The following is a 16,063-nucleotide window of genomic DNA, read 5'->3' as shown; positions in this document are numbered from 1 at the left end:
CTACCCTTCAAAATACACTAAATAGAGGAAATGAAGGGATTTTGAAATGGAGAGGATCCTTTTCCAAAATTCACCGCCCAATTCATACACCATGACGTCTTCTCTGATGCAATGAAAATGATCATAAATTTAGCTTTGACTCAGAAGCCAACACCTGTTAATGATCCTCTGTTTCAAGCTTCAAACGTGTACAAGTCCACATCTCTCCACGCGTAAGCGATGGGATACACATCTCTTATGATTCTTATATAACCCACGAAGATGACTCGGTCCCTCGTCAAGGAAAGGATATATGTATACTCGCTTTCTCGTCCGTAAAAATCAAATCTTGGGACCCATATCTGCGTCCTCTCTCTTTGCAAGGCAAATCTCGAACAATTCCAAGCAAACCCAGTTGCGTTTTTGGCAGGTTTTGCCCATTTCTTGCTTCTCTCCCCCAACTGATACAGGGTTCTCGAGGCCTCTGTTCTGTAGTTTGCATTCGATTCGTGCAATGGCAAGCCAATCCCAGAGCGCATCTGTCCACGACTTCACCGTTAAGGTTAGTTTTAATCCTTGGTGGATATATGTGTTTTTTTTTTTCTTAGAAAACTTTGGAGATACTTTTCTTGTTTCTTTGGGTGTTCTTTTTGAAGAATTTCATCTGGGTGATGGTTCTGTGATATTTTGCTTGGTAAGAAATGGGTTCGATTCTATGCTTGTGTTGAGTAGAATAGGATGCTTGAATGATGGGAAATTGGTATTGATAATGGAATTCAGTTAATGCTTTACTGCCAAAGTAGCCTTGTGTTTGGATGAGAAAAAGGATGAAATAAAATGAATAATTTTAACTAAAGGGTTTTATTTTAATTAGCAATTCCTTGTTTAGTTTGTGTTTGCTTGATTATTTTTATTTTAGATGAATAAGCTGCCTTTATACCAAACTCACGAAAGAGAACAAACGCTCCAGAAGATAACTGGAACACAGTTGCCTACAGCAACAACACTTGCAGGCTGCAACCACAAAATAAGCTATCTGCAGAATACATTGCAGAAGCCAAACACAAAGCAGAACCAAAACTGAACCACCTAACTCCATCAAACACTTACGTAAAAACAAAAAGCAATGACAAACAAATTGAATAACCCAAACAAACAACCACACAGAAAATTAAAACTGCAGACCCGGAGCCACAAACTCAGGAACATAAACAATCCTGCAGACCCCATTTGCTGCATGATTCCGGATTAGCTCTAAACTTACCATAGCCTATATAATACGGGTAGGCACTTCTCAATCAATTTGATGGTGGATCTGCTCTTCGGATCTCACGTTGTTACCATGTCTTATGGCATTCTTCTGCTTCCAGAGATGATAAACCACTGCACCAAACACCTGCTTACATAATAGAACCCGAAGAGACTTCCCTTTAAGATTCTCCACAACCCAATACACAACTTCAACCCATACAACCTTAGGATTACTCACATCGCATCTCCATATCATTTCCTTCCAAATCCTTTGCTTGATAATTGTTATAGTTATCCTTAAATTTCACAACTATGTGTCATAGCAAACTTGTAACCAAAATATACATCTCTTTCTGCATAACTGAAAGAAAGTTTAGGAGTCTTAGTGTCCGAAGGAGCACTCAAGTTTGTTTGTCCTTGAATTAGAGTCCTTGAGATCAGTTTGTTTCTTTCGTGCTTGCAGGATGCTGGGGGAAAAGATGTTGATCTCAGCCAGTACAAGGGGAAGGCCCTCTTGATCGTCAATGTTGCATCACAATGGTATGCTATAGCTTCTCTCTCTTATCTTTTCCTTTTTTAGGTCTTTTGATTCAATGTGGAGACTAAACATTGGATGAGATGGGGTTCGTTTGATAACGTCCTTTGGGTTTGCTTTTTTAGTAAAAAAACAAAAGCATTATCAAACAATTTCAAACACAAAACACTCAAAACTATTTTTATCTTTATGTCACGTCATAACACTTTTTCAATCAAAAACAAAAACCACATTTACGATTCTAAGTATCTTATATGGCATAAGTACAATCTTAACCATATGTATATAAGCTCTTAGGCACTTTCTCTTTCTAAGCCAGTTTCAAGAGTGAGTTCTACCTAAAGTTTGTATTGTTTGGTATCGAAATTAGATTTCATGTCACGTGTTTGAGTCACGGAGGAGGCAACCTATTGGATAGAGTGGGCTACCATAAACGTTAGATTTAGAAGTGGGATGGTATGTTACGATCTTAAGTGCCCCACATGGCTTCAATACAATCTTAATCATGTGTATATTAATTTTAGGCATATTTTCCTTGTAAGCCGGTTTTTAAGGATGAGTTCTACTCAATGTTTGTATAATTTGGTATAAAAAAAAAGCACCATGTCACGGGTTCGATTCACAAAGAGGCAACGTATGAAATAGAATGGGTTGTTGTGGACGTTCGTTGCAGAGCGTGATGGTATGTTACAATTCTAAGTGTCCCATATGGCTCAAGTAAAATTTTAAATTTAAGTATATAAGCTCTTAGGTACTCTCCCCTTACAAACTGGTTTTCAAATGTTAGTTTTATTCAAAATTTGTATCAAGTACCGTCTAATTTTTTTTTATATTTTTTATTTTATATATATATATCAAACAAACCCAATATTTTGATTTGAATAAAATCAGCCCTAATATAACTTATGCTCCTCAACTTCGTCATAGTACGAAAGCTTTTGTCGAAATGGTATATATATGCTGTATATATGTTCCCTTAGAAACATCCAATAGGATTGAGCAAAACTGTTCTTAGGCCAGAACCATTGACCAAAGAGGAGCTTGATCTTTGTTGCTCAAGCTAGGATGGTGGTTTTAAGATAGTGGCTCTCTCTGCTACCCCCTCTTTCTGTTTATCTGGAATGCTTTATCTATAGTTTTAACGTTCAGCTTTTGACGCAGTGGCTTGACTAATTCTAACTACACTGAGCTGAGTGAATTGTATGGGAAGTACAAAGATCAAGGTCAGCTTTCATTACCTTTTCTTTATTCTTTTCATTCTTATGCTCCTTTGTTTTGATTTGTTTTGGTCATTTATTGAATTATTTATTTGAAATTTTCTTTTAGTGGCATCATATTACACCCGTGCTAATAGTAGACAAGCACATGGGAAATACCTTCTTATGTCTAATGAACTTCTCTGGAATCGTGTTCGGCATATCTAGCTGTGGTTTTCTTCTTCCCCTCATCCTTTTGGATGCTTGAGAACTTATCCTGCTTCTGCCTTGGTTCAGGATTGGAGATTCTGCATTCCCATGCAATCAGTTTGGAGCTCAGGAGCCAAGGAACAATGAGCAGATTTTAGAGTTTGCTTGCACTCGCTTTAAGGCTGAGTTTCCTATATTTGATAAGGTATAAAATTCAGTGTTTTCCTACTTATATTCTTGAGGATTCTCAAAACTTAAAGATAGCTTTAGAGACTCTGGTTATCTATGAACTCTTGAGAAGAATAAAACAAGAGCTAAATGAACCTGCATTAAAGTGATAGTCTCTTGTAATTCTTTTGTTACAACTTATACACCCATTTAACGTTAATGGTAAAAATGCAAAGGGACCTGCTATATATATATATATATATATATATATATATATTGTTCAAATCAACCATTGGATTTGTGGGTTCTACATATCCAACGGTTGATTTGAAAAAAAGATGGATGAGAAATGGAGAATTAACTCCCAAATGGAAGTGTTTGATTTGACACGTGGTGATAGCATGGGAGGATTTGATGTCCCGTTTTAAAATTTGAAGGCGTAAATGCTGAAGGAGTGGTAGTTTGGGGCTAAAGTGTAGTTTTTCCTTTTTTTTTTGTAATTTTTCATCTGAGTTGGAGATAATGCCTAATGAAACTTCATGTTTTGCACTGTAAGGTGGATGTGAATGGTAATGATGCTGCCCCTTTGTACAAGTACTTGAAATCAAGCAAAGGTGGCCTATTTGGAGATAATATCAAGTGGAATTTTTCGAAGTTCCTGGTTGATAAAGAGGGAAAGGTTATTGAACGATATGCCCCCACAACTTCCCCTCTCAGCATTGAGGTAAAACCCATCCCTGCCGCTACATTCATTTCCCTTTCTACCAAATGCCTCATCTGATTAACTAATTCCCCCATTCTATACTTTGCAGAAGGACGTAAAGAAGGTACTGGGGACTGCTTGAGTGCTTCAAACTGCTTCTCTTCAGCTTTTAGTCAAATAAATGCTACTCTGTCTCTTACAATGAGTAAGCATATCATCATGTGGATCTTTCCTAATGTGTTTTTCTCCTGACTCCTGGATATGTACTAAAGCTACACTTCTTTTGTATTAATCTTTCCTAATGTGTTTTTCTCCTGACTCCTGGATATGTACTAAAGCTACACTTCTTTTGTATTAATGGAGCCATAACTTGTTCAAATAAAACTGACTTTTTATTCATAGTATACTGTAACACCCCGTCTTATATTATTAGAAAGATAAGTAGTCTATAGCGTGGATAGATTATAAAGGAACTTATAGGTGTTAAGTTGTCTTACATTGGTTCGTTATCAGGTGAACCTAGATTTTTTTATAAGCGATTTCAAGAACTTTCAATTGCGTCTCGACTTATCCTTTTGATAAACCATAATGGAATTTGATGGATTTTCACGTTGTATCCAATCTGAGAACTTCAAAAGAAAAAAAAAAAACAGCCCTATTACTAGTCATCTTCTTTCATACAATTTTATTGATTTTTGTCTTAGAGAGCACTCCACGCCATAGCAAACAGATACTTAGAGTGATATATATCTGTTATGGCCATTATTAGAGCTATTTGTCATGGTACAGGGAAAATGTTATATATATGCATACCTAAAATAAAATAGTTGAAATAACAAGTGTTGTCATTTCAATCATTTTCATGAAAGGTGATAACTTTTATAAAGGTTAAAGGAGAAACAATACAACTGTTCATAATAGTTACATGATAGTCTGTATATTAGGGGTTGGAGGGCGAATTTGATTCATTCTCTTACATTTTCTCTTTGTTTTCCTCCTGCATTTCTACTCTCATTGGATTTATCTTTCCAAACACTATATAACCAAAAACATGCTTTGACACAGAATTTACCAACACAAAAATAAAACCCAACATATCTATATATATATATATATATATATAGTGTCCAACACCCATTAAGTTATTGCTTTAAAGCAAACAATACTTAGGTGTATATTCTTGTATATGCTTAAGTATGGTGCAAAATGCGAAGCACCATATAGAAGCATTCGTGTGCATGGCATTTAGCACGAAGCATTAGAGCTCAGACCGATTAAATTATGACCATTAATTTTTAGACGGTCATGATCGGATCCAGATCCCCTCATATTAGAGGGAGAATATGAGAGCCTCATACTGTTAATCTTGGCCGTCCAATCTCATCCAATAGCCTGCAGCATGCCACGTGTCCCACTAAAATTTAAATAATAAAATATTATTTAACTTTTAAAAAGAAAATTAAAATTAAAATAATAAAAAATTAAAATATAATGAAAAAAAAAAAAAAAAAAAAGTTAGGGTGGCCGGTCACCCCAGTTGAGCCAAGGGGTGGTTCGGCCACCCCCAAGGGCCAATTTTTTTATTTATTTATATTTATTTTTTTGATTTAGCCACCCCCAATGGCCGATTGGAGGTGGCCGAAGCCACCCCCAAGGGCCAAAAAAAAATTTAGGATTTGGCCCTTAGGGGTGGCCGAACCACCCCCAAGGGCCATGGGGGTGGCTCGGCCATCCCAGTTTTTTTATCATTTTATTTTAATTTTTTATTATTTAAATTTTAGTGGGACACATGGCATGTTGTAGGCCGTTGGATGAGATTGAACGGCCAGGATAACAATACGACACTCTCATATTCTCCCTCTAATATGAGGGGATCCGGATCCCTCATGATCATATTATCTAATGATTTGCTTTGGATAATATGATGCTTTTAAAGTAGATCTAACTGTTGGATTTACTTGGCCGTTAGTAAAGTTAACTGTAAAATTAAATTAAGTTTGATATAACAGTTGAGATTAAGTTGTTGTTACTAACAATTATGATCTAATAGTTATAATAAAATAATTGTTAATTATTAATTTATTATAACTGTCAAGATTATAATCTAATAGAATTAGCAGATATTTTCTGTTAATAGTGAAATTACATGTATGTTATTGAACATACATTGAAATTGCTAAATTAAAACATATAGTCCACTACATACCAGTCTAAGAAACTTTTTTTTTTTTCTTTTTCTCTTCTATCTCTCTCAAATCTTTGTAAAGTTTTAAAATTTCTCTCTCTCTCTCCTTGCTAGAGTAGAAATTCTGAGTGCTGTTATGATTGGTTTCGTTTTATGCAAAATGCAACCAACCTTTAAAAGTTTTTATGGGCTTCATTGTATCTAGAAAAAATGTTTGTCATAACCAAGTACATACCATTGATACCAATATTCATCAGAATTTGTGGGGGCAAATAACTTCTTAAGAAAAGCAACTCAATAATGCACCTTAATAGCATATAATTTTCTGTTTTAAATTTCTGCACTAACAAAGGATTACTTCTTTAATAAATTATTCTATTTGTATAAGTTTCTTTAATTCTCATCTAGAATCTGACTTTCATGATAGAGCAAAAAGTGAAGGATTCTCTTGATATCTCTGAAAACGACATGGTATATATGTATAAACATGTTGTCTCTCTGTTAATCAACCCAGCTAAGACACCATTTGTGTTGAGATGATCTCCTAGAGAGATTATGTGGCAAGCTAGCTTGTGCTTCAGATATGGAGAGTGTGCATGCCTTCTATTTATAACTCAATTTTGTTAATTATTAGTTCTACAAATTTGTGGGACTAATATATAGCAAGATTGAATAATATCTTATGTTCTCATTAATGGAATTGATAGAAATTTCCTCCAAACTAGTTTGAAAGAAATATCCTCCAACCCATTTAAAATAGTGACAAGTATCCATAAACATTTAAAAGGAAGATGAATTTCTTAACGTCATTAATAGCAGTTTATTAATTTAGACTAAATTTAATGTGCATTTTAAATGTTTATGCATACTTGTCACTATTTTAAATGGGTTGGAGGATAGTTCCTCCAAACTGGTTTGAGAAAAATTTCTATCATAGATTTTAGTGATTTAAAGGTTTAAATCTATAACTAATAAAAAGAAAATTAAATTTTATCTAAATGTTCTCACTAGTCGCATACACTATTTAATAATGCTTCTCTCTTCACATTCATTTCACACTGGCTAATGTGGCATGTTTTAAGTGATTGACATAAAAAGCTACTTAAATACTCTACGTCAGCCAGTGTAAAATGAATGTGAAAAGTAGCATTATTCATTAATGTTACTCTTTACACCTATGCATGCCACATGCACCAATTGATGTGTGTTCTAAGTGACTTCTTAGGTAAGTTGCTTTAAGAAAAACAAAAAGAAAGTCCATTAAAACATGTCATATGAGCCAATGTAACATGGGTGTGATAAATCGTCAAAAATTATGTTATACGTGCGTCATATAAGCTAATGTGACATGAGTGTGATAGATTGTTGAGAAGTCTGCTATACGTCCATTTGCATGCATACGTAGCACATATTATTGTGAGAGAGAAAAAAAAATGATATTATGTTTATGAAAAAAAATAATACGTAGCACATATTATTGTGTGATAGATCATTCATCACTATTGCAACCATGGAGAGTCTTAAAATTCTCAAAATAGCCATATTTTTGGTTTATGGGATGCCACAAAGCCTGGCTAGCAAGGCGTGAATGTAGCTAATTTTTTTTAAAAAAACTTCACTTACCATCCGTGATCATTCATCACTATTGCAACCATGGAGAGTCTTAAAATTCTCAAAATAGCCATATTTTTGGTTTATGGGATGCCACAAAGCCTGGCTAGCAAGGCGTGAATGTAGCTAATTAGATGCTAGATTTCCCCCAAGCCCTAAACCTGGATTTCCTTGGACACAAATCTAATTAAGCTAATATATATATATATATATATATATATATATATATATATGCTAATTAGCATAGTGCCAAAACAATGAGCTCAGCCCCCATTGTAGCGTTAAAATTTCAGATTACAAGCAATCTTTGCTTTTAGACTAACAACCCCACTCATTAAGGGAAAAAGGCTGTCTTCACTTTTTATTTTTTTAATATTATTTTAGCCTGTCTTTTACTAAGCATGATTGCACATTTGCACCTGTGTTTCTACGACAAAAGAAACACTACTTTCTCTGGGATAAGCTAGCTTCCACATACCTTAAAAAAAAACAAAAAAACAAAAAAAATTGGCTTCCACTTCCAAACAATTTTTGTAATTATTTATGTAGAGGCGAAATAAAAAAATATTCTAAAAATACTAAGAATTTGTTTGAAATTGCGCCGAGAAATAATATTTTTATATATTAAAAAAGTGAAAAATAATATTTTTTAAAAAAGCCTCACTTTTAAGCTTCTCTCAAAAATACTTATTTGGCTATTTTAGAGAGAAAAAAAAAAGGATCAGCTTTTTACCAATTTTTTGCATGGTACAAATTTGTAATCAATAAAAATACTTTTTAAGCTCTTTAACGTAGACAAGCTCTAAACCCAAAACTGAAAATCTTAATGGCACAAAAAAAAAAAAAAAAAAAAAAAAATTCGGTTTTACTACTTTGACTTTGAGCTTGAAGCCCTAACGCAAATGGTTATGGAGATATATAATTAATGGAGTTTGTGATTGATTTAATATAATGTAGAATAATTTTGAAATGGTAATCAATATCAGGAAAAGATCTAGGAAACGGGGTCTTCAACTCTTAGAATTAATTTCATGTTTTTTCCCAACTGCTTTTGCATAATTTTTTGTTTGCTTTTTTGTTTAAATGATTGGAGTAATATATCTTTTACTACAAATCAATGTAACAGTCTATAGGTTGTGTGTGTCAATGGTCTTCGGGATGCTTTTAGCGACGCGTGGCTGGCCGGTAGTGGCGGGTGGAACGCGTGATAGTGTGTTTGGTTTTTGTTATTGTATTTTTGTTGTTTTTAAATAAGAATATATCATCTCTAGATCTGCTTTTAGTAGCGATCTATGAAGTGAAGTTTTATACGTTTTCTTAGGCTTTGTTTTCACGAATCCTTAAGAATAACAGAATTACTTTCCAATCGATCTTTTGCTTTTTTATGGTTCTTTTTCTAGGAGTAAACCATATGCCGATGATGGAGGAGTTATCAAGCATAAAGAAGAATTGTCACTATGGTAAAGGTAGCGAAGGGGATTGCGATTAATAAAGCACTAGTAGCGGAGATAAAAAAAGACAAGGAATCAAAGACCTGGTAACAGATAGAGATGTGATTCGATGGAATTGCTGTAGATTTGAAACTGATTGAGACAATAATTTTTCATAGATATTATCTTAACTAACCCGAGAGGCTATTGTGTATGTCATAGATAATGTTTGAATTGTGAAGATCACAAATTATATCTTTAGTATTGTATGGAGCATTCTGTCTCATTTGATTGTTATATCAATGAAGAGATAATTTGTTCAAAAAAAAAAAAAAATGTAACTGTCTATAATTGATGAAATGATTAGGAATTTATAATTGATAAGTCGGCATCTAATTTATTAAATTAACAAATTATATTTTTTGTTTAATCATAATACTAACTATGACTGCTAACGTCATTTTATGAGGAAAATTACAAAAGTTGTAGACTTGTAGTACCCCTATAGCAACACCTTAGACAAATAGCCCACTTCTTTTTTTTTTTTTAACAGCCCACTGCTTTAGTATACCACATTCCATACATGTTCCAGGAGTATTTTTCAATCTATTTCTGATCGATGATGTATTAGAAACCACTATCAATTCTTTTGTAAAGTCCTAGGTACCTTGCTTATATTAATACTTTTTCCTTGTTTAAAGGTGAAGGTCGTCTGAGATTCAACCCATTTTATATAATATGAAATTTTTGAGATACAAGTATCAGATTAATGTGTCAGATTTCATAACTTAACATCATGATTATTGTTTTTGTTAGTATTAATCAAATTATTAAATTCTTCATAGTTTATTTAAATTTTAATTGAATACTTCACGTGTTCAGTCTTATTAGAGAATATTAAAATATTAATTAAATGTTTAAATTTATTATTTTTTATTGACTTAAACTTTTACCCGTGATACACATAAATGCAATTTGGTAAATTAGAGCTTCGGTTGAATTCTTCGAACATAAAAAATCTACTGCAACAAATCCCCTACCTTCATCAAAAAGTCTCTCTATTCCACTCGCACACACATATTGATATGATATAGCTTATTTTATACCCACTTTTATTAATATTATTATAGATGAGATAGTAAACAAGTACAACCAAATGATACAACCCAAAAAAAGACTGCAAATACAAAGGAAATAAACTAAGGCCTATCAAAAATAGGAGGCCACAAAATTACCAAGGTGGATTTCTGCGGTTGTCGATAGGTAAGTCTAGTAGAGGGAACATATCAGAAGGAAAATTGGCAGTAATTGACTAATTGTACGTTATGCTCCGAGTTTTCGAGACTTAAATATCTCAATAATCAACCATTTTACTTAAGCTTAGAAAGTCATTTTTGCTGAGAAATAATCCCACAAATTTTGGATATGTTTATCAGGAATGGGCAGCCCTTTCTTTTAGAACCGGTTTTATGAGATGAGTTACGCCCACGAATTCCTTTATGGTATCAGAGTCTACTACAGGACCTGCACGTGAGGGAAGGTGTTGAGGAATGATCTCACATTGCATGTGAAAAAAATCTTGGGCATGTTTATAAAGAATGGGCAACCTTATCTTATTGAACCGGTTTTATAAGATGAGTTAAGTCCACGATTTTTTTCAATTTTTAACCCCCCGGCCTTGAGTATGCCTTAACCTAAAAACCAAACATTCACTTGAATTTAACCCCAAAAAACTAAAAACCCAAATCCAACTTTCTGGCCGAATGTTCAGTGGGGAGCATTACAGTAACGGCCTAATGTGTGATGTTGTATCGCGCTCCTACAATCTTGATGATGGTTGTCCCGCTACTAAAAGTGATGAGTAAAGCAAAACTATAATAAACAAATGGGGAATTCTTCAATCAGTAGTAAGGTCACTATAGAGGGAACATATCAGAAGGAAAATTGGCAGTAATTGACTAATTGTACGTTATGCTCCGAGTTTTCGAGACTTAAATATCTCAATAATCAACCATTTTACTTAAGCTTAGAAAGTCATTTTTGCTGAGAAATAATCCCACAAATTTTGGATATGTTTATCAGGAATGGGCAGCCCTTTCTTTTAGAACCGGTTTTATGAGATGAGTTACGCCCACGAATTCCTTTATGGTATCAGAGTCTACTACAGGACCTGCACGTGAGGGAAGGTGTTGAGGAATGATCTCACATTGCATGTGAAAAAAATCTTGGGCATGTTTATAAAGAATGGGCAACCTTATCTTATTGAACCGGTTTTATAAGATGAGTTAAGTCCACGATTTTTTTCAATTTTTAACCCCCCGGCCTTGAGTATGCCTTAACCTAAAAACCAAACATTCACTTGAATTTAACCCCAAAAAACTAAAAACCCAAATCCAACTTTCTGGCCGAATGTTCAGTGGGGAGCATTACAGTAACGGCCTAATGTGTGATGTTGTATCGCGCTCCTACAATCTTGATGATGGTTGTCCCGCTACTAAAAGTGATGAGTAAAGCAAAACTATAATAAACAAATGGGGAATTCTTCAATCAGTAGTAAGGTCACTATATTGGAGACTAAGAGCATTTATATTTGGCTTACCAAAATATCTAGCTAAACGGTCACATTTTTCTGCTTTAATCTTATTCACTTTTCAAAAGCACATACATCCAGTTCAACATTTTAGTTATTAACTTTTACTTTTTCATTTAAAATATTATTTATTTATCTACTTTATCTATTTCCCAAAAAAGAGAGATAACAAGATTGGATTCTTTTTATTATTATTAGCTATGGATTGTTGAGCTACAACTATAACAGCTCAATACACACTTTGTCACTTTGACTAGTCGGTTGTGAGGTCTTTTTTGCTACATGGCTCAACAGAATAGTTGAAAGATGTGAGTGCTCTAAGGATTGATAACAATCAAGGAGTCTTCTTTAAAAAGGATATTTACCAATGGTGACTAATTGTTGATTGAATAGCCTCACCAACATTTGGGTCATATTAAGGGAGACCTAATGTGGCTGTAGAAAAGAGGATGGACCCATCATAAAGATTACCAATAGCCACAAGAGCGGAAAAGGATGTGTTAAAAACATCAAAATTAACTTTGATAAAGCCAGGGGGAGGGGGGCACCAGGGAGGCTAGGGGATTAAGGACCAAGGGATTGCCAAGCATGGAGATGGGAAAAGCTCGAAGAATATTTGATTTGGTTTGAGAGCTAACTAGCTAGGGTTAAGGTTAATGCATTGGGTAGCTAGGTTTCCATTGTGGATGGTGTTGTTCCTGGCCTTCCAAATGAGGTCTAGGGAGATGGAAAGTGGTGGCCGGAGGGAGGATGAGGATGGGTCGACCTAACCGGCCGGTGCACCTAGCTCCGCCCAGATCGAGCTAACTCTTAAGACGCGGCCCGGGCCTAACCTGCACACCTTTATTATTGTACTTATTTTTCCATGGATAAAGCATATGGGGTAGTCCATGTACTGGAATTATTATGCATGCATGTGTAGCAGCTAGAAACAGCTTGCAACTTTCATGCATGTAAATGCATGTCCTGTGCCCTACTGCCTGCATCACATCACGCGTGCAAAGTGCAAACTTTAACCAAAGCTACATCAATTGTTTAGAATCATATGGTTTTGGTCAGATCATGCGTAAAAATTGCCCTATATATATATAAGCAAAAAAAAAAAAAAAAAAAAAAGAAAAAAAAGAAAAGAAGATATATGTTCATTAGATGTGACCCAATACACCAAACAATATATCCTAAACAGGGATGAATCTATATTAATATGCCTTGGAGGGTCGTGATTTTTATCATTTCTTTTGTCAAAACTGTTATAGAGTTAGTATTTTCGTATGAAGTGGCCTCCTAAAACTAATTTTAGGCTCCCTACTAATTATTATTATTTTTTTTTCTAATTGAATAAGAAAAAAGGTTACACGGGATTGGCTCCCTACTAATTGAATCTAGTGCCTAAAGGATAGTAGTTCACCTCTACTCATTTCAAGCATATGCTCTAGATTTTTGTTTGAAATACTCATGAAAATCAAATAAGGAAGGGTTACATGGGATTTAAAACCGAAAGGGATGGAATCTCCAACAAAAAATAAAAATGAAAAATACATTGTAACTAAAATAAACCAATAAAAAAATGACCCGATTCTTTATATCTTGAACAATAGCAATAAAAAATAAAAATAAAAATAGACCGGAAAGGCAGTATCTAAAGCCAAAAGGGCAGGAGTCTAAGTATTTCATAGTGTCACTCTTTCTAGCTATCAGAAGTGAAATTTTTTCCTAAGTTTTGAATGTACGTTGGTGCATGCCAAGTACTGAGTGCTACATTTATATATTATATTTGTTAATATCTCACAAGGGTGGTGGGCTCTTTGTTATTTATTTATGTTGTTATTTATTTATTTTTTGTAGCTAAAGCTTTTCAAGGTTTTATTTGAAAAGGCTAAATACCGGCCATAAAGCTCAAATAAAACACATTATCTTTCACTTTTAAAGCTCCACTCAAATTCATGGAGCTAATTAATTAAATATACAGTGATAGATAGTCTTCGTCTTTAATTAGTCTTTGCCAAGGAAAGATAACCCACAAAGTCGGTACATATACTACTCAGATAAAGTTTCCTTACTCTATATATATTGAAAATGATTCAATTCCCAAAAGAAACATACGACTTTCATCCTCCAAAAACGTGCGGTTTAAAAAAAAAGAGAGAATTTAAAAAGGTAGTTAATGAAAACATAATTTTTAAAACGCATTTTAACGTTTAGTAAAATTACGGGTCGGCCTTCGAAACCCCCCCCCCCCCCTTCGGCCCTTTCTTTAGATTAAAAATTGCAAATTTTTTCACATTTACAAAACACCATTTTTTTAAACACACTTTTAAACGAAATGTTTTTTGCGATTTTGTTTAAAAACGCACTTTTAGTCTACAAAATTGTGGAACCAAATGCACTTTAAAAGAAAAAACAATCAAATTACTCCCATCAAACCTTTGCGAGTACCTCTTATTCTCAACCAAAAATACCACCCACAAAGACAAGGAAGATCAAGTTCAAAGTGTCCCATTGGAGGTCTAACAGGGATTCACTTTGACTCTTAAGTCAAAATTTGTCTTGGAGAAAGAAGAGAGCTCAAAAAAAAAAAAAAATAATAGAATTAGAATATTTTGCTAGAATTGAACATACTTCTTAATGACTCAATTCCCTTCTCTTTATGGTGTGTTTCCCACACGGTGTTGGTTAGGAGGGAGGTTTATAGGATAATTGATTTGATTATGTGGCTCCCACTCTTTTAGGCTCACATTTTTGATCCCCTAAAAATAAAGAAATGTCAGTAGTCCAGGTGGCAATGGATAGGCTACAGACTTGTACGCCCGTCCTTCTTGGTGAGGTTGGGTCTGGCCAGCCTATAAAAGGCTTTATTGAGATTGGGCCTGTTTCGGCCGGCTAACGAGCATTAAATTGATTTGATTATGTGGCTCCCACTCTTTTAGGCTCACATTTTTGATCCCCTAAAAATAAAGAAATGTCAGTAGTCCAGGTGGCAATGGATAGGCTACAGACTTGTACGCCCGTCCTTCTTGGTGAGGTTGGGTCTGGCCAGCCTATAAAAGGCTTTATTGAGACTGGGCCTGTTTCGGCCGGCTAACGAGCATTAAAGGCGCAGTTTTTGGAAGCTTATTATGCGGTACACCAATATTTGACCAAAATATATATACATGTATGATACCTTACAAGAGATATGATAGACTGATAGGGGTGCAGCATAAAATGGATTTAGAAGAACACCTCCTTATCTAGATCAATCACTTTAAGAATTCAATAATAATATGGTCTATGTTCAATATGGGAGGATAAAGAACCACTTTGTTCCAAAAATATGATACATAGAACCTACTGAAATGATAGTAAAACACTATAGTTTCTGCTTGATGGATGCCTTGTTTTTTTTTTTCCTTAAAACATGGAAATCTTCTTGGATCCAAGAAAGCATAAAAACTTTTAGCAAACATATAATGATGGCGAATTTCATGTTGAATTTGAACACACGAGTCAATCTTCATCATTTATGTCATGTTGTGAATGCAATTCACTAATTGTCAAGTCATATTATTCTAATTGCCTACCTTTTGTGCTTTTCATGGATTGTTGAGACCATTCAAGGTCCAACTCTTGTTTCAACAACAATATTTCTTTTATCTTCTTTCTTAATTATTATTGTTTTTCTTTTTCTTTTTCTCATTTATCAATTCATTCGTAGCTAGCTAGTTCAAGGCTGCAATAAGGGAATATGGAGGAATCAAGAATTCTTTTGGGATGCAAAGCATAAATGAGATGTCAAGTCTTATTTTATAAAGATCGAACTTTATTTTTCGGTTCAAAAATATATATTTTCATAGGAATGTTATACACCACACTTTTATTCCACTTTACTAATGTGCCATTACCAATCAGTCAGACCCTTTTAGCACCGTCATGTTAACAAGTTTAAATACTTGTGACATAAAAACATAATTTGTAGCATTACTCTTTAATATATATATATATTCAAGAACTTACCTAACACTTGTGAAATTAGTAAGCAGCACCCTCATAAGGGATCCAAGGGTATATTTTCTTTAGCCACAATAGTTGCTCAAGGGCCAGACATAAAAAAGCATCAAGTAGAAAAGGTAGCACATCTTATTTTATCATTGATGATGACCGCCCTTCGCTTTTTCCTCTCTCTCTCTCTCTCTTTCTCTCTCTCTCAAATCATTTCCTTTTAATAG

The 16,063-nt window shown here is 34.2% G+C and overlaps 1 protein-coding gene across 1 annotated transcript; it reads left to right on the top strand.

The window, feature by feature from the left end:
* The first annotated feature begins 273 nt into the window (after positions 1 to 273).
* LOC132175076 (probable phospholipid hydroperoxide glutathione peroxidase) lies at positions 274 to 4,441 on the top strand. Its single transcript, XM_059586891.1, is given in 7 exon segments — positions 274 to 541; positions 1,694 to 1,770; positions 2,927 to 2,988; positions 3,259 to 3,267; positions 3,270 to 3,376; positions 3,896 to 4,063; positions 4,152 to 4,441. Coding segments are annotated over 7 exon segments (705 nt in total). The 5' UTR covers positions 274 to 292; the 3' UTR covers positions 4,185 to 4,441.
* The last annotated feature ends 11,622 nt before the right edge of the window (positions 4,442 to 16,063 follow it).

Source organism: Corylus avellana, chromosome ca3, assembly GCF_901000735.1.
Source record: "Corylus avellana chromosome ca3, CavTom2PMs-1.0".
Classification (NCBI taxonomy): Eukaryota; Viridiplantae; Streptophyta; class Magnoliopsida; order Fagales; family Betulaceae; genus Corylus; species Corylus avellana.
This window is presented reverse-complemented; position numbering and strand designations above follow the sequence as displayed.